The following is a 19,053-nucleotide window of genomic DNA, read 5'->3' on the forward strand; positions in this document are numbered from 1 at the left end:
TACAATGTTAGATGTCCTTGCAATTAATCACAGCACTGTTGAATATGTTAATTTATATGCTATCCTTGTTCATTAAAGATACTACTTATCCCCTTCATCCCAAGGAACTCTTTGGATATGGAAAGGGAAGCCACAATAGCTGTTCTGCTCTTCAAGTACCTCAAGAATGTTAAATGAGTACTGGGGATTTGATGCTTTCTTACCCGTGAACTGATTTTTTTGCAATGCGTACAAGGGTGGGAGAAGATCCCTCCGGAGAGATAAAGATCCAAAATGTCCCAAGAGCCAATTGATTGCTTCTTCCTGCAAAAGCGGAGGCATTCTTGATAATAGTTAGAGCCACCTCCAAAATTGAGCTATAATGAAAGTGCCTCCCATACAGCTGTGTCCCTTGAGTGGTGTTTATTTTTAGCATCCTTTGCTTAGGCAAAGCAAATCATTAGCACTTAAAAGTTCCATTGCTGTAACAATTAGCCATGCTTGTTTGATGGCACTCGAGCTGTTCTTCCCCTCCTCTGATGCATGCTTCTGCCTACGACCTCGGAGCGGCATCTAGATTTATTTCTAAGTGTCCCTTGCTCAATGTGCCTGCAATCCTGGAAGAGTTAGGTGAGTCATATGTTCAGTGTGTTATTACTGCAGATAACATAATTCACAGTAATAATTGGTGTGACTTTTACCCTCACAGGCCTACTGAAAAATTAAGCATAGCCTGGAAGAGGAACGGGATCAAAATAACCAGTGGAGTTAGCAGTTTTGGGAGACGTCTTGCTATTGCCAACCCAACCTCTGCTGACATTGGAATGTACGTCTGTGAGGCACACTTGAGAGGCATCGCTGCTGCTGAGCCAGTGAGAGCAAAGGCTTTTCTGTCTATCCTAGGTAATGCTACTTTTTCATAACACAAGCCTTGAACTGAAGTACAATAGGAAATAGAAATGGCTATTTTAATATTTCACTGACCTTACAGCTGAACTTCTCCTTGGCGAATGGAACAAAAGGGGTGAAGTAGGGTTATCTTCAAAAATTAATTCTTCATTGTGAATACAAATTAATCAAGGATATTATTTCCCTTAACAGCAATGTTATATGGAAAGCATTGTGAATCTTAAACTGTGATCACGAAACTGGAAGAAACATAGTATATTAAATAGTTATCAGGCAGCTTACATGTCTTGGTTTCCAGCTGGCTGAAGCCCTGTCTAATTGCCAGCTTATTCCTGGGAGAGCATTTAAGAAAGTTGCTCTGTATTACTTTCTACTTGTGAACACTTATAGAGAAATTTGGGGTTCTGGAGAAGAAATGGTTGTGGTCATAAAGTATCCCCAAGCTACCTTGCAGTCTAGCCACAAGGCCATCAATTTAACTGGCCATTTCTTAATCCTGCAGACCTCTATGTGACCTCAACGCTTAAACAGCACCTCCTTCTGAAACATCCTTAACTCTTGCTTTTGACTGCATGCTGGCTGTTGAAAGAAGAAACGTCCTGCCCTCCAGGCATCATTGCAAGGGAGAAACAAATTTCGCACACTTGAAGTCCCCCTCCCCCCAGTCCCACCCCCACTACTTCCCCAGAATGCCTACTTTTAGGGACTTATGTAAGATATGTGGGACCTGCATAAGACCCACTGGTCTCAGATTAGCTGGACGTGTGTGTGTATTCTCTGAGCATAATCATCCATGTGATCCATGTGATCACCTGCATCCTAAAGAAGTTTGGTCCGTTATTTGCTGTTTGGCCATGGTGTCTGCCATATTGATAGACCAACTATAAGGCTTTTGGTCATATCTACCAGGTAGATCCTGCCCTAGAATGCAGAATGGGTCTGGCATACTTTGCTCCATCTTAACTTGACTTAGTACCAGGTTCATCCGTACAGGATTGCACCATTAGAATCATCGAATCATAGAATCCTAGAGTTGGGAGAGACCACAAGGGCCATCCAGTCCAACCCCCTGCCAAGCAGGAAACACTATCAAAGCATTCTTGACATATGGCTGTCAAGCCTCTGCTTAAAGACCTCCAAAGAAGGAGACTCCACCACACTTCTTGGCAGCAAATTCCACTGCCGAACAGCTCTTACTGTCAGGAAGTTCTTCCTAATGTTTAGGTGGAATCTTCTTTCTTGTAGTTTGAATCCATTGCTCCGTGTCCGCTTCTCTGGAGCAGCAGAAAACAACATTAGGATGGATGAGGGAGACATGGGAAGAGAAGGAATGGCTCTCAGAGTGCGCAAGCCACCTCTGCTGCCTCTGACCAACTCTGCTGTCCGTCAGTGCCCTTCCTAGCTTCCTTCTTGACACATGATGTGCACTCTCAATGTACATGTGGTGAATTCATACTTTGTTTTATGTATTTGTTCTAAACGTAGCAGATGGCCTTTATTATCTTCAGGCACTTTGGAGCATTTTATGCAAGTCAAGAAGGGCTTCTCATTTTTGCCCTTTGCAAAGTTGTGCTACACTTTTATTCCTTGTCCTCATTTTATTTTAGAATGCATTGTGTGAACTTTGATTCTAAGGTTCTTCCTTTGTTTTATTCCTGCAGATTATTATCTCCCAGCTTCTTTTCCTTTTTTAAAAGAGCAAAAGCCGATTTCAATTATTTATGATTCTGATTTAAGCCCTTTTTTATCCCCACCATTTTATTGTGACTAATTTAATTTTGCTGCTGTCCTGTCAGATCCTGCTTCCTGCACTATTTCAACCCCTGATTCTCCAAGTGAAGATGGTGCTTAAGTAGATAGAACAGAAAAACCAAACACTAGGTGAAATGTACTCGGAGTCGAGAGTGAATTTCATGCTCTTTATTCAGCTCATAGTCATCAAGGAGAAGAGGAGAAGAAGAATCGCTCTTTTCCCAAAACCATCTGCTTATATACATTATTTACACAATGGGCCTTGCGTGATTGGCTACTTCAGGGCTACACCTGTGGGCCAATTATATTGTGGATTGACTTCTGCCTGCAGCCTGATTGGCTGCTCCTACAGGCCAATCAGGTAGCAGATTCGCTTCTGCCAGCCGCCTGATTGGCTGCTCCAGCAGGCCAATCAGGTTGCGGATTCACTTCCACCTGGAGTTGGATTGGGTAGCTCCCGCTGATTCTGAATCCTATTGTTCTAGGATTCAGCTCAGTACATAACACCAGGGGAAAGATTTTGAGTGTTGCAATGACAACCTTGATTAGAGTTGTCTGCATACTCTTATTTGGGATGTTTGATTTATTTCTCATATCAGTTTTTATAGGGGCACTGGTGAATGAAGTCATGAAAAGAGCTTGCAGTATGAAGAAGCAGATGAAAAGAAATCAGTAACAAATTGGTTATCAGTTAATTTTATTGCACTTTTCATGCGGCAAGCCATTCTCGTTTGGTTTGTTTACTCCCAGTGTCAGCTGCATTGGGGGATTTATGTATTTGTGGAACATTAGGAGGGGTGTCTAACAGGAAGCTGAAACAGCCCAGTAGTGGAATAATTCATGAAAAAAAAGGCTGGCGTTCCAAAATGGAAGGGTGCCATCTCTTAATTAGTCAGGGCACAGCATCAAGGGGAAGGTGCAGGCAAGAATCAAATATGATAAAGAGCTCCTATAAAAGGGATCGTTCTCTCTGAGCTTTCTTGAAGGTGTTTCTTCTGTAGCCTACATTATTAATTTCTGTTTTAGCAGCACTTAAGGACTCTATTATGCTTGTCCATTTCTGCACATAAAATATTTGTAGAGTACACAAGTAGATAACACCATGCATGTCTTGGCATAAGGAAAACAAAAGGTTTCCTGAGCCTGCTTAAACGTTGTGCTAGACAAGCACTCCAGAACTGACCGAAAAGTTCATTCAGAGCAGAAATTCTGTCCACCAGGCTTCAAAAAATGGGACCCTGGAGAGGGAGAATTGGCTTCTGGAGTGATAAAAAAAGTGAACAGGCATAATAAATTGGGATGAAATGTAGTGTTTTCCAGAGGGGAATTTAATGAAGATATTTTCGTATCGTGGCTTAAGTAGGTTAAACACAAATGGATCGTACACTACCAAGAGCAATGGGAATATGAAATAATTCATTCAGCAATCTGTAAAGCAGGCATGGGGAACATTTTCCCCAACAGATATTGCCAAACTATTATTCCCACAGCATGTTAAGCTTAGCCAATGGCTAGCATCCCCCCTGCCCCTTGCTATAGAGTGTTTCTGCAACACTTTGAAGGCCAAGTGCTGATAGCCTTTTGAATTGAAGTTTTAAAACAGACAAAGGCAAAATATGGATGAATGTGATGTTACAGGGAAGGGGCAAAGTGGAATTTGGAAAAGGAAATGGTAGTTCTGGAAATATAGCGTAAAAGCTGAGTAGGCGAGTTTTAGATCAAATAAACAGAACAGGTTGGTTATAATTTTGGTTGCTGATATTGTTGTTGTTTAGTCGTTTAGTCGTGTCCGACTCTTCGTGACCCCATGGACCATAGGTTGCTGATATATTATGAATAAATAGGACATGTTGGGTATGATTCTGCTGGTTATGTATTTCCAAGAAAGGTTGTGATATCCTCATTCCTGGGCTTTTCATAAAGTGGGATGATTCAGCCATACTGTAATTACAAAATTGTGGGCGGGACACTGTATTGGGATTAAATAAGACAAAGCTTTTTTTAAAAAATAAACTTTTAAAACTTTCAGCAATATAAAAACTTAGCACCAATGAATGTGGAGAACTGATGGACACCTGTTTCCATGCCCTGGGGAAGAGACTTGGCTTTCTGGCCACAACTGCCTCAGGTGCTCATAGGTCATTCCTGTGCCAGACCCTCTCGGCAAGCCTGCCCTGCCCTCTGTAGGAATCTTCTCCAGCTGCCCAGGCACTGCTATTGGGTGCCACCATTGCCCTTCCTGTAGGAGTTCTGCAACAGTCTCTTTGCACCCTATATTCACATTTTAGGGTCTCTGCCCACTGCCACCCTAACCCTAACCCTAACCCTAAAGAACTTGTCCTCTGGCATAGGTCAACCTGCAAAGCTGAGACAATTAGAAATCATTAAATCAATCGGTTGAATCATTCTACCAGTTGACCCAGAATGCAGCATCCTATGGAAGGAGGGAACTGTGCCAATCCAATGCTAATCAGGTTAGGTGTGTGTGTGTGTGTGTGTGTGTGTGTGTGTGTGTGTGTGTCATTGCTCTTCCTCAAAGGGGAGGAGGGTGGGTGGGTGGGTTGTGCTGCTTGAACAAGTGAAGGTGGGATAGAGGCACATATATCTCCTGCTCCCATTGCTCACAGTCTTGTGGTGGCTGGCTATGCTGAATTGTTGCAAGACATCACCTGAGCTCTCACACATGCTTCTTAGTAGCCCAGAAGGTTGTCACTCAGCAGCACAAACTACCACTGGAAGCAAAAAGGCCTCATTCTGGTGTAAAGGGCAGACAATATTCCCTTCTGTTGATACAGTAGTATAGTATTATGATGAGCAGGTCCTGTGTACTGCAGAGCAGTGCAAAATAGAAACATGATGCTGTTAAACCCATAACAAATTAAAAATGGTTCGAGTTTAAAAATTTGCTGGACTAGATTTCAGATGGAAAATACTGACTGTTCCTGTGCAATCATATAAACCAGCCTGACTGCAGAAGGCACTGATGCCATTGTTTGCCACCATAGTGGTCGATCAAGATCCACTTCTGTCATGTAAACTCCTAACCTGGATTTTGCAATGCAGACAGTGCTCATATGCTAAATGCACTTGACTTGAGGGGCCTTAATTTGCACCCCTTTCATTTCAATAAAAAGCTAAGGTCCCACTCCATCACACGAATGCATTTCAGTGCCCTGGTATTCTATCAGTCAGAAATTCCTGCAAAATGCTTCCAATCTGAATATTTAGTGAGTTGTATCCATGATGCATCAAGAAACAAAATGATCACCAGCATGCTACTAACACATAGCACAATTTCCCAACTAGTGTGGCAAAGCTTTCCTTGATTTCTTCATACAGTTCTAGCAAAGATAAACTAAGGTGGTTCCAAACTCTGGTTTTATTAGCTGCAGTAGTTATAAATTTTTTTAAGGGTAGTGTGTTCCTGAGCTGGCACAGCGGCAGTTTGGGGGAAGATTTGCTGCAGATTAGATAAGAACATATTTGTTCTGCCACTAGTCATCCAAAGATTAAGTATTGCCATCACACTCATTTGGAAATGGGACTACAGTGGAACCTCGGTTTATGAACACCTCGGTTTATGAATTTTCGGTTTATGAACGCCGCGGACCCATCTGGAACGGATTAATTCACTTTCCATTACTTTCAATGGGAAAGTTCGCTTCAGTTTATGAACGCTTCAGTTTATGAACAGACTTCCGGAACCAATTACACCCATGCTTCAGTTTATGAACGCTTCAGTTTAAGTACTCCATGGACCCATCTGGAACGGATTAATCCACTTTCCATTACTTTCAATGGGAAAGTTCGCTTCAGTTTATGAACGCTTACTCCGCGGACCGTCTGGAACGGATTAATTCACTTTCCATTACTTTCAATGGGAAAGTTCGCTTCAGTTTATGAATGCTTCAGTTTATGAACAGACTTCCGGAACCAATTGTGTTCATAAACCGAGGTACCACTGTAATTCTTTTTTAAAAAAACAACAACACACCAATATTTTCCTCGTGTTCTTGGAGGTCCTTTAATATAACAGCTCCAAATAGTTATTTTTATACTGCCGTTTTAGTAGGAGTTTATGAAATCTTGCCACTACATAAAATGAACAATTGTGCTTTAAAGCAGAAGCTGTGGCTGAAAATAAAACTGGACAAAAGGGAAAATAAAAAAGCAATGATACAAAGATGTCAGGATAGTCGGGTGGGACAAAGCAGTGTGAGACCACAACGCCTCATTGCCGTTGACCCCTTGGACGTTGACAAGGTGGAGCAGAGGCAAAAGGCACAGTGAGAAGACTCCAATCCTATCTTTACAAAGCCCCCAAACATTCCATTCTTATTAAAGGATGCCTGACCTCTCTTCATACTTAATAACATTTTATCAATGTACTCCTTTAACATAGCAAGCCAGGCTGCAATCCTAGCCCCGTTACACCAGAATGTATGTTCCATAGAACATACTTCTCCACTGTTGGTTGGAATTTCTATCCAGAACAAAAGGCTAGAGGACAGAAACAAGAAAGCAAGACAAAGAGAGAGTGAATAGGCAATGCGAGGAATGCAGCCCAATCAAAGATTTGGCCCACAATAGGCTATTTGTGCCTTTGGACCTTGGCTTCAAGTTTGTTTTCTCCAGCAGGTCTGATGAAGCAGTTGAGTTGTAGGCTGCCTTTAAATTTGGAGTAGATGACACCAGGCTTCTGAGATCTGAGAGAGGTCTTTGACATTTTCTCTGCAGCAGAAAGATGCTGTCCTGTGACACTTGCCAATTCACAGCGAGGAATGAATCAACCCTCCTCCCCATGAGTCATTGTGGGCGGCTGCTGGTGAAGTGTCTGTGGTGACTGGGATTCATGTTTCGTAGCTGGGGAAAAATGTGTGTTTGTGTGTGTTTGTGTGTGTGTATAATATCTCCCTTTGGGAACAAATTGTGTCATAAGGCGGAAGCAAAGGAGCAGCCGTACACACGCTTTGATAGAGTCTGTGTTAGATCTAAGCAAGATGAGAGTAGGCAGCATTTACATTAAGGCAAACAGGATAATGTGTGTGCAAATATAAAGGATCATAGTATATGAAGAATTCATCATGCGAAAGGCTGGACTTAATTCCCAAACCGGAATTAAGATTGCCGGAAGAAATATCAACAACCTCAGATATGCAGATGACACAACCTTGATGGCAGAAAGTGAGGAGGAATTAAAGAACCTTTTAATGAGGGTGAAAGAGGAGAGCGCAAAATATGGTCTGGAGCTCAATATAAAAAAAGCCAAGATCATGGTCACTGGTCCCATCACCTCCTGGCAAATAGAAGGGGAAGAAATGGAGGCAGTGAGAGATTTTACTTTCTTGAGCTCCATGATCACTGCAGATGGTGACAGCAGTCACAAAATTAAAAGACGCCTGCTTCTTGGGAGAAAAGCAATGACAAACCTAGACAGCATCTTAAAAAGCAGAGACATCACCTTGCCTACAAAGGTCCGTATAGTTAAAGCTATGGTTTTCCCAGTAGTGATGTATGGAAGTGAGAGCTGGACCATCAAGAAGGCTGATCTCCGAAGAATTGATGCTTTTGAATTATGGTGCTGGAGGAGACTCTTGAGAGTCCCATGGATTGCAAGAAGATCAAACCTATCCATTCTGAAGGAAATCAGCCCTGAGTGCTCACTGGAAGGGCAGATCCTGAAGCTGAGGCTCCAAGACTTTGGCCACCTCATGAGAAGAGAAGACTCCCTGGAAAAGACCCTGATGTTGGGAAAGATGGAGGGCACTAGGAGAAGAGGACGACAGAGGATGAGATGGCTGGACAGTGTTCTCAAAGCTACTAACATGAGTTTGACCAAACTGCGGGAGGCAGTGGAAGACAGGAGTGCCTGGCGTGCTATGGTCCAGGGGGTCACGAAGAGTCGGACACGACTAAATGACTAAACAACAAAAGATCAACACATTTGCTAGATGCAGGTATTGGCTGCAGTTTTGGAGTGAGCAAATCTGGTTTATATATAGAGAGGTGCATTTTGAGGGACAAAGAAATGTAATGAATGTCAGCTGCTCCCTTTTACAAATTGTTCACCAATAATCGAACTTGCAGAAGATGAGTCTGAGTGCAGGTTTCCTCATTAGCTGTGCAGGAACACCATTTTGTCACAGAATATGTACAATGGTTTCCTATCTCTGTGCATATTGCTTGATTGTGAAATGTGTTTTCTGAAAGCTGAGTGAAAATGGACACCAATCAAATTATTCAGAAAGTTCAAATTTATTTGCCTACTATGTATGGGATGTTAAAGAAAATGTTTGGCAGCTCCCCATAAGTTTCAAAGGATGCTCTTCCTTATACATATTAAGCGTCTGCAAATATTAGAGCTATTTATTTGGCACAATTATTTCTTTTCCCTTGGATCTTCCTTCTTGGCCCCTTAATTCACAGTCCTAAGCACCCTTGCCAAGGGGTAAGCACCACCGAATGGAACATTCTTCTGAGCAAACACGCTTAAGGAAAACTGATCTGCTTTCCCACATTAGATTATTTTAGGATTGTGTTCCAAAGTAGATCACAAGTGTAGCCGGAACCCATCAATACACAATCCCATTCTATAAGCCTAGCTATATAACAAACACAACTCTACAACAATAGATTCAGTAGGATTGCCCCCCCCCAGTTATTAATATAAATAAGCCTACTGTCAAAAATTCAACAATGCAACATCAACTGTACTAATAATAAATTTAAACGATTTCCAGAGAGCAGCTTAAAACCAAGTGAATGTGAATAAAGGCAAACTCTAGGAAAATAATAACATTGTCATGCACAAAAAGCCATATCAATCTCAGCTTCCCACTTAGTAGTGTGGAGAAGTTTCAAAAATTGCCCACACATGTTGGCAGACAGGCCCAGTCTTCACTCCTGGCTCTCACCTGACCCTTCTCCACCTTTCACCTGGGGAAGAACAATATTTACTGCCCTCTCACACACCCAAGCCATAAAGGGAGAGGCACAAATGGTTTTATGTCCAGCCCATAACGTTTCCACATTAATCTGAGGATTTTAATTTTTCATGAAAACCAGCATTTGATTATACATATGTATGAATGTGAATGTCTCTTTCCCCTCAAATTATAATTTGAAAGTGCATTTCGATACATTTTCTAAGGTAATGACTGTGTTATTTGGAGATGTGTGAAATCTGACCGAGAGTGACTTCTAAGCCACACAGTAGCGTGGGAAGTTTGGATCAGGTCAGTGGAAGCCAGAATTTGCAAAAAATGGCATTCCTCAGGCATCTCTAGGGGGTCTTCACATGGCATCCACTTTGCATATTGAGAAACAGCAACAGCTTTTTTTTTAAAGCGGGAGCCAGACGTACACTTTGCGTTGCCAATGACCTCATGCTCAGGGATGGCCAACTGGGGTCCTACAGGTTGACTCCAGCTCCCAAAGCAAGATTATTTGGCCCCTCATGGCCCTAGCAAATTTTAATCTAATAAACCTTTTCTGCTCCTAACCTTCCAGTAATTAAATGTAAATTGTTTGGCCTGATCCCATAAAATGGCTACTATCATCCTGATAGTTTCTGGACCATTTCACCGTCAACATTGCAGGGCATTGCAATTTCACAACACGGCTGATGTGCCGACGCTACACCCTCCTCCTTTGATCTGGGTGCTCAAATCCGCCTTTTGTGTAATTTCAACGTCATTATTTCATGCCCTTCAAATATGCAGTATGTTCAGATAGGATTGGAATGGCCTTTTGGAACAGCGAATGGCCTAGTTAAAACATCATCGGGGATCATTTCAGTGTGAAATAGATGCCTCCGGGGGGAGGTAATGGGTTATGGTGGCACCTTACTCCATCTTAGGTCACCCATTTGGACTTAGGCTCCGGTGATTAATAACAGACAATCACCAGCAACTAACAGCTGTTCCTCTGTTAGTTATGGCAAACGACACAATGATCCCAGTCCCTGTAGATATGCAAACATATTTGGAGAAACTCTGATCACTCCATCTGGCACTCAAGCCAGGAATGGCTAGTTAGAAAAACACTGCTTTGTTTCAGTAGGGAGGCTGAAATTGCTCTATTGCACTGTTGTCTCTTTCTTACCTCTCACTCTGACACACTTTGTGCTGGGGTGCTGCTGTTTACCCCATAGATTTCTGAAGTAATTGTTTTAAGTCTACTGGGGTGGAGACAAGGATCCCAATATGGGCTGCGAGGCAGTTTCTCCCAAACTCTGTTCTCCTGCCCCACGTGGGACAGGAGGGATGCGACTCCAAAGGGACAATCAGGAGCATCAAGTAAGCTCCCCATTGCTTCTTTGCAGGGGAGCCACACTGCGTGGGCTGCACTAGGATGTTTCCCATTAGGCATAGCTGCCAAGTTTTCGCTTTTCTCGCGAGGAAGCCTATTCAGCATAAGGGAAAATCCCTGTAAAAAAGGGATAACTTGGCAGCTATGCCATTAGGGAACTAAGGGAGCTCACAGTCAGTGTCAAGCAGCTGATTGATGCTAAAGCAAGCCATTTTGGAAGAACACGTTTGCACCAATAAGCTGATTGATAGTATGCCTTCAAAGTGGTTTGCTGAGAGCCCCAGTTTGTGTTTGCAGGTGCAGTTCCAATCCAAACTGCACCTGCAAATGGAATTTGAAGGGGCTCACTGTGACCACCACTCAGGCCATTGGTGGTCACAATAAGCCTTTTTGAACTTGACACCAGATGTTCTAATGATGTGATTGGCATGTGAATAGTCACGCCCAACTGTCCAAGTTGGTCTGCTGGACAACTCCAGCTCTCTTCTGGAATTCAGGGTCCTGGACACCAATTCTTCTGAATACCAGTTACTGGGCAACAAGAGTAGCAGTGGGCTATTGTGCTCACACCCTCCCTGTAGGCTTCCCAAAGGAATTTGCTTGGTCGTTGTGGGTGGGTAAGGAGATGTGGGACTAATAGAGAGAACTTTTTAAATCCGACCCAGCAGGGCTCTTCTGACTTCACATCAAAAGCATGTGCTTTGGCAGAAATTCAAGGATATTGCAGAGTGATTCAATGCTCAAGGGAGCAGGTTTAGCCAATAAACATCTGATGACAGCTGCCACTTCAGCTGTGTGGATTGATTCTGGCTGGTTTTTATCCTAGTACCAGTCCTGTTGAACATGCTGTTGTAAATGGACCTGTGTTTCATGTGCAGATTCTGTAAATGGATCCTGGATATTTTTGAAGTTAGGTGCCAGAAATCCCTTAATGTTTCTCACTTGGTAGCCTGTCACACATGCAGCCAGTGGGTTATTTCTTTCTGTGATTTCATCCTTATTTCTGAGGGAGGACTGATGGAGCTGCAGCAGCTGCTTCTGCACATAGTCTATTCACCTGCCACCTTGAGTGCAAGAGAAATCAAACACCCAGGAATATACTTCCACCCTTTCTTCTTTATAAGTTATTAATTAGTGTTTCTTTTCAAATATTATTTGGTATTTTCCAGAAGCTCAGGACCTACCGTCCTGTGAAACAGAGTTTGAACAAAGATTTTTCACAGAAAAACATCCCCCTCAACTTCAGTGTTGGGGACCCCAATGTGATGCTAGCATTTGCCTTAGAGTAGTAGCACATTGCTTTATGACGGTGGAGAAAAAACAAAATACTGATGATTACACTATCCACAAGTTGGCTTTGGAACTTTCATTTTCTGGAATGCTTTAAGTACATACCGGTAATAAAGTTCCAGCACTTTACAGAGAAAGTGTCCTTGTGTTTTATTCCTTTTGCTAATTTCGGATTTTCCGTCCATTTTTCTCCATGGGAGCTATTTGCCACACTCTCTTGTACCAAGTTGTTACGGTGGTTCCCTTCCAAAACCTGGTTGATGACCATACATCCTGCTGCTACAAGCATTAAATTGGATTAATAAGTGCTTCGTTGTTTTAATGTGATCGCATTTTCTTGATATGTTTGTTGGCCACCCAAAGTTCCTGCAGGAAGAAGGGTACGATAAAAATTCAGTAACAAATATAAATGAAGAGCAGTTTGATCATCCAGGACCATACCTGAGTGACAGGGTGGGCTGCAGTCCTGTTGCTGTCCTGGTGGCAGGGATGCAACTCCAACTGCAAAGAGTGGAGCAAATCTCAAAGTAGCCAAGGACCTCTCAAGAAGATGGTGCTGTTTGCAGACCTATATATGGCCGATATGGGTGGAAGGCTCAGACGGAGGTAGCTCAGCCCTTCATGTCTTTGCTGGAGCCAAGGCTGAACAGAAAAAGGAACTGGGTGCTTGGTAAGCCCACCACTTCATTTCCAAGTCAAAGGAAAACAGAATATATGTAGGTTGATGGAGAGAAGACAGAAGCCATGTTTAAGCTTCCCTAGTGTGACAGGAGTAGCCTTGGGTTGCTGCAATGCCCTTCTCACATTCCTCTTGCCATTCCATCTGTAGTTTAGTGTACTAAGCCTTTCGCAACCCAGCCAAAACCTACAGGTTACTTCCAGCTTTTGGCATGCTGACATTCCTCTTACCCACCTTATGTGGCACTTGCTAGCTTTGTTTCCATATAGCCCCCATGTATCCATATAGCTATCATGTGTCTTGCAGCTCTGTGCTCCTTGTGCCTTGGTACTTTTCTAGATAAGGCATAAAACCTCAGCATTAAGGATCAAGCATGCTCTGTCCACCACAATTTCCCAATAATGTATAGCTTTAAAGTTTGGTTTTTTCAATAAATATGTCACTTCATGCAGTTATATATTGTTTGTGTTAATAACCGCCACTTACTTAGCTGCAAAAGATCAATAATGTCCTTACATTGATATTATTAAAAAACAATAAATCATGCAAACAGCTCTGCTTATTGGCTTCACTCAGCAGGCTTCTGCCTCCTGATGTCTCTGTTGAGAAGAAAATGGAAAACCCATACTGAGATATATTTTTGATAAAAAAAAATATTAGCAAGTTGCATGTAAAAGTCCACAGGCAGCAGGATCACAAGGGGACAGACGGTGTTGGGGTTGCTGAGTATATACACTATAGAAGCTCAATCACACGGTTAATCTGAGCACAGAAAACAGCCATTTAACGGAGTTGTCTTTACTAGGCAAACACAAACATACATCGCAATACATCACATACTATTTAGCGGTACAGTGGTACCTCGGTTTAAGAACAGCCCTGTTTACAAACTATTTGGTATACAAACTCTGCGAAATCGGAAGTAGTGTTCCAGTTAGCGAACTTTACCTCGGTCTATGAACGGAAGCCAAATGGTGGAAGGGCACCAGTGGCAGGAGGCCTCATTAGGGAAAGCGTGGCTCTGTTTAAGAACGGCTTTGGTTTAAGAATGGACTTCCGGAATGGATTAAGTTCCTAAACCGAGATAGCACTGTATTACAAGTAGTTTTCTCTCTCTGAGCCCAGATAAGGTTTTTTGCTTCAAAGTCCTTGCTGTTAAACACCACAGCCAAGTCCTAAGTTGAGTTGCTTGCAAAGGGTTCTCTGAGTTCTGAAGTCTGGCGATTTTCCAATTTCTTCCTCAGATGATCTCTTCAAAAAGTCTTTACTCAAACCCACAGTTCCGACAGCTAGCCTTCAACAGTTCCTGCAATCTCTTACCACGACCCACAAACTATGCTGTAACCTGAGGTCTTTAATACACCGAGTTCCTTGCTAAATATGCCCATTAACACAGATAAGAGAGTCACAAGATGCCTGCAGGGGCATTGTGGCAGATGAAGTTGTCTGGTTTTGCTGCTACAGGTGCACCATGGCATTTTTCTCTCGCTCCATTCCTCCCAATGGTCATTCTTCCTCCAGTCACTGGTGTGGATAGATGACCTGTCTCTCTGTCTCCAGGCTCTGTGATCATTTGCAAGGGATTCACATATGGCAGGGTTAATGTCACCAGCCTTCATGTCATGTTTGCAGACATCTTCATAACACAGTGTGCCAACTGGCCTGGTGCCAGAAGCCAGCTCCCCGTAGAGCACATCCTTGGGGATCCTGCCATTTTCCATTCTGTGGACATGACCAAACCAGTGTAGATGTCACTGAGACAGGAGTGTGAACATGCTGGAAGAGTGTGGGCTTGGGAGAGTACATCTTTGTTTGAGGATCTGTCCTGTCATGTGATACCCAAAATCTTCACATATTGAGGCATTGCTTCTTGAGCTACCTTGTTACAATTTTTATTGAACCTCCTGATATAGATTTATCCTCATGTTGTGGTTCTTTATGTCTCAAGCTACATGGGGTGGTGTATTAGATATTGAAGCAAGTCCTTATGTAAAATGTGTTGCTGTAAATAAAACCCTTTATGGACCTCCCGGGATGGCTTGTCTAAACTGAGAATTAAAATATTCTCTGATTCACGCCTGTAAAATGAAAAGCAGCCCCTGCTCTGATGTTAATTTGTGGTGTAAAACCCTAAATATAAATTGGCAGTTTCTCAGTGCTCTTTGAAATTCATATTCATCATCACATATAATTGTTGAGGTTGTTTTATGAGGCTATCACTTAAAAGAAACCATAAACCCAAAATAGAAGTCAAACTAGGCCATTTGTAACACTGTATTAAATACATTCCTCTCAATCCAGAGGAAGCTTGGGTTTAGAAGCACATCAGCTTCTGCCCTGTAAGAGCTTTTCCATTCATCCGAGTGAAAGGTCTTGAGTGCACATGTGACAAATCATGGCATTTGAGTCCCTCCATTGAAATTAATGGAATCCCTCTTCACTCTTGAGATTTTGGGTTTGAACCTGAGCACATGATGAATTCTGGGTTAGGTCAAGTGTTCAAGCTAAATGAATATATTTTCTTACACTATTCTGGTTTATCTTTCTTTAGAGTCACCCTATTTTACTACTGAGCCGAAAAGCCGAATTTTGGCAGAAGTGGAGAAGACTGTGTATATCCAGTGCCAGGCAATGGGTAAGTAGGGACAAGTGGTCACATTTGTTTCCTTGTTTACCTTTTTTTAAAATAAAGTTTTTATGTTTCCTTGTTTACCTTTGAGCCTCTTTAGTAAACTTTCAATTTTCCATGATAAGAAGCAGGCTGCACCTGAGGAACATGAACTGAAAAGATGAATCATGCTTGTCTGCTGGGCAAATTGCCCCATCTGCTTTTTGTTTGGGCTTCAGTGCCTGGCAGGATGCATTCAACAAATGTGGTCAGGTAAAAAGAATTAGCGTCCTGAGCTGAGTGAATTAATGTAAGTGAAACAGTGGCTTAGGGACCCATAAGCTGAGTTGCCGAGAAACAATCAATAATTGCAATAGTTAAAGCTCCTTGTTTCTTAAAATGATGGAGCTTTTACAATAGGAGGAAAATGTCAGCTGTAAAGCCCGAGCCTGCATCCGAATCCAGACTCCGCCGCCCTCCTGCTGGCCCAGTGGACAATGCTGTGCCCGACTATCCAGATGTGCAGGGTGGGCAGACCTAGGAATTAACAGAACAATATTAATAACTGCACCTCAGCGCCGCTTCCGCACATAACCCCTGTATGCGTCAGACTTCCAGAGGCCCAGATCCTTAATCCTGTCAACAGACAGGCCCCAATGCGCAGCGGTGGTGGCTGCCCCAATGCGAAGGGAATGAGGTGCAAACTTACTGGCCGACAGGCCACACACTGGCAGCGCCTTGCGCATCAATGCAGCAAATTGATGCCTCCTTAATGGTGACCCAGGAAGGGACGATCCCCAGGTGGGCAAAGTGACAGGTATTTCTTGGCATCCTTAACTGGACAAGCCCTCCTTGACAAATAACAAATAAACTATGATTGACACACGGACGGATAAGAAGATGGCATTACACCAGTGTGGTTGAATTTCATGAGATATGTCATTATTTCAAAAAATGAGCAACCCCCCCCCCTCAACATTTGGCTCAATTTATTTGATTTAAATTAAACTTCAAACCTAAATTACTGTTTTCTCTTTGAACCCCTCCTACTTTCATCAATATATCAACACTTTATATTGTTTCATTGTTAACATAAGAGGGGAAATACTAATCTAAGCACAACCACAAGGGCTCCTGATAAGACATTTAACTCTGTGATGTTGAATGCTATCTTTTAACTGTTCTATCCTGTTTCCCCATTGTTTTTGTTTAAACCAATTCACGAACCAAGAACTAATAATGAACCATATGTTGTTGATATTACTGCAAATTTATCATGCTATGACATGAGATGACTAGGACTATTTATTTGTATCATTTATTATTTCTATGATCCTTGCTTATAAAACCCAATAAAAAGCTATCCCAATAAAGAGAGAGAAAACGTCGGCTGCGGAAACATTCAAGTGAAATTACACTTCTGTGGCAGCCGTCTTTCATTCAAATTTTAATTAGGTGTTCAAATGCCACTAAAACCTTTAAAATGTTTATAATTCCACCTAAAGAGATCAACAGTTGTTCCATAGAAGCAGGTTGTTGGCCATCCGTCTGCCTCAAGGGACAATGGAGTTTGCCTCTGGGAGTGAAGTCAAACTGCCTTGGGGTACAAGTCTGCGTGGTGTGTATGAAGGTCCTGCCCAGATGACAAGACTCCCCTCTTGGCTTCACTGGTGTGGCCCAAAGAAAGCAGAGCAATATATTTAGCACCAGCTTGACTGCAGGAGTTGCTAGAAGGCGCCATCCAACCCTCTTTGTTGTTGTTTAGTCGTTTAGTCGTGTCTGACTCTTCGTGACCCCATGGACCATAGCACGCCAGGCACTCCTGTCTTCCACTGCCTCCCGCAGTTTGGTCAAACTTATGTTCATAGCTTCGAGAACACTGTCCAACCATCTCGCCCTCTGTCGTTCCCTTCTCTTAGCACCCTCAATCTTTCCCAACATCAGGGTCTTTTCCAAGGATTCTTCTCTTCTCATGAGGTGGCCAAAGTATTGGAGCCTCAGCTTCACGATCTGTCCTTCCAGGGAGCACTCAGGGCTGATTTCCTTAAGAATGGATAGGTTTGATCTTCTTGCAGTCCATGGGACTCTCAAGAGTCTCCTTCAGCACCATAATTCAAAAGCATCAATTCTTCAGCAATCAGCCTTCTTTATGGTCCAGCTCTCACTTAGGGACTCCAAATTTGTGTGGGGTTTACTCCTTAGACTTTTTTTCTTCCAAAGATATTCTACAAGGCAGCAGACGTTTGGGATCTTAGTTTTCTTTCTCCTAGATGGATTATCTTCCCAGTTTGACAATTTCCATCTGCCCCTCACTTCCCTCTTCAGCACATGCAGAAACCTTGAATTTTTAAAAAAATACTTAAGTGTAATCTACTGATTAGACCAGGAACCAAATCCAGAGAGAATTGACCCTGCCGCTGAGAACCCACCTGTCCTTGGAAACCTTTGTGCCTCTTCACACACTACCTTTTATTTTATTCACTTATTTATATAAAATTTGTATAGCATGTTAAGGCAGTTTGCAGTTGGGTGTATAGCTTAGATATTCTACCCCTGCCAAACAAGCAAACAAACAAACAAACAAACAAACAACAGTCCATTTCCTTTCCTGGTATATTAATCAGTCTGAAGCTGAGCTATTGCCTCCCTCTCCACCTGCCTCATCTGTATTGGCCCCATAGACAGGGAAATCAAGTTGTAAATGTATGAGAAGTTTCCTTGTGCTGATTCCTATGTACACCTGACCTAGTGTGTCAAACTTGATTGACAGCAGCTCTCAAAAGTCTCATGTGAGGTATTAGCAGCCCTACTTTCTAACCAATTTTATCTAGATCCTGGTGTGTATCCTGCTGGGACCTAGTACTTCAAAACCAAAATAGGAGAACTTTAAAGAACTCTTATTAGATTCATCCTGAAAGAGTACACAAATGGACAGACTCAAAGAAAGTTAAAGGCAGAGAGAATTTTCTATTCTCCTCACTCAAGGCAACATTTATTGACCATAATGTGCTGGTTGGCTTCATACTTTTGCAAAATATAGCACCTAATTCTTGATGTCTTATTGATGATGTTCATTTCATATTTGCTACTGATACTTTATTTTATGGTCTTTGCTGTTTATGATCTTTTAAAACATCAATGTTTTATTCATATGCTGCTTTCCTACATGATTGTACCCAAAGCAGTTTACAACAAATCAAATTAACAACAGCAATGGAGAGAAAAACCAGGAGAACAATTACCAATATTCATATTGTCAGTATGTAAAAATCAACACATACAACATTGTATAAAAATATAAGCAAACTAACTTAATTTAACAACTTAAAACTAAATGGGAGAGAGAAAAAAGCCTAACACAGATATAAAAAATAGTAGAAAGACTTGTCCCTTAAAAAGCAGGGGATGTGCTGGTGGTGTTTTCAACTGGCCAGTCATTAGTCCAAACCCACAAGTTGGGGTCCATTTGAAGAATGCCTTGTGAAATGGAGATATTTTTTGCCCTGCAAAAGCAGGAGGAGTACGT

General features: G+C 42.3%; 1 protein-coding gene across 4 annotated transcripts in view; it reads left to right on the top strand.

Annotated features, from left to right (window-relative positions):
* The window catches only part of SDK1 (sidekick cell adhesion molecule 1), a 584,684-nt gene that overhangs the window by 344,872 nt on the left and 220,759 nt on the right, over positions 1 to 19,053 (top strand). For all 4 annotated transcript variants that reach the window (XM_035130977.2, XM_035130978.2, XM_035130979.2 and 1 more), the window contains exons 7-8: positions 689 to 882; positions 15,471 to 15,554. In XM_035130977.2, the coding sequence (XP_034986868.2) occupies positions 689 to 882; positions 15,471 to 15,554 (278 nt within the window). The remainder of the gene's footprint in view (positions 1 to 688; positions 883 to 15,470; positions 15,555 to 19,053) is intronic.

Source organism: Zootoca vivipara, chromosome 14 (genome assembly GCF_963506605.1).
Source record: "Zootoca vivipara chromosome 14, rZooViv1.1, whole genome shotgun sequence".
NCBI classification, from domain to species: domain Eukaryota; kingdom Metazoa; phylum Chordata; class Lepidosauria; order Squamata; family Lacertidae; genus Zootoca; species Zootoca vivipara.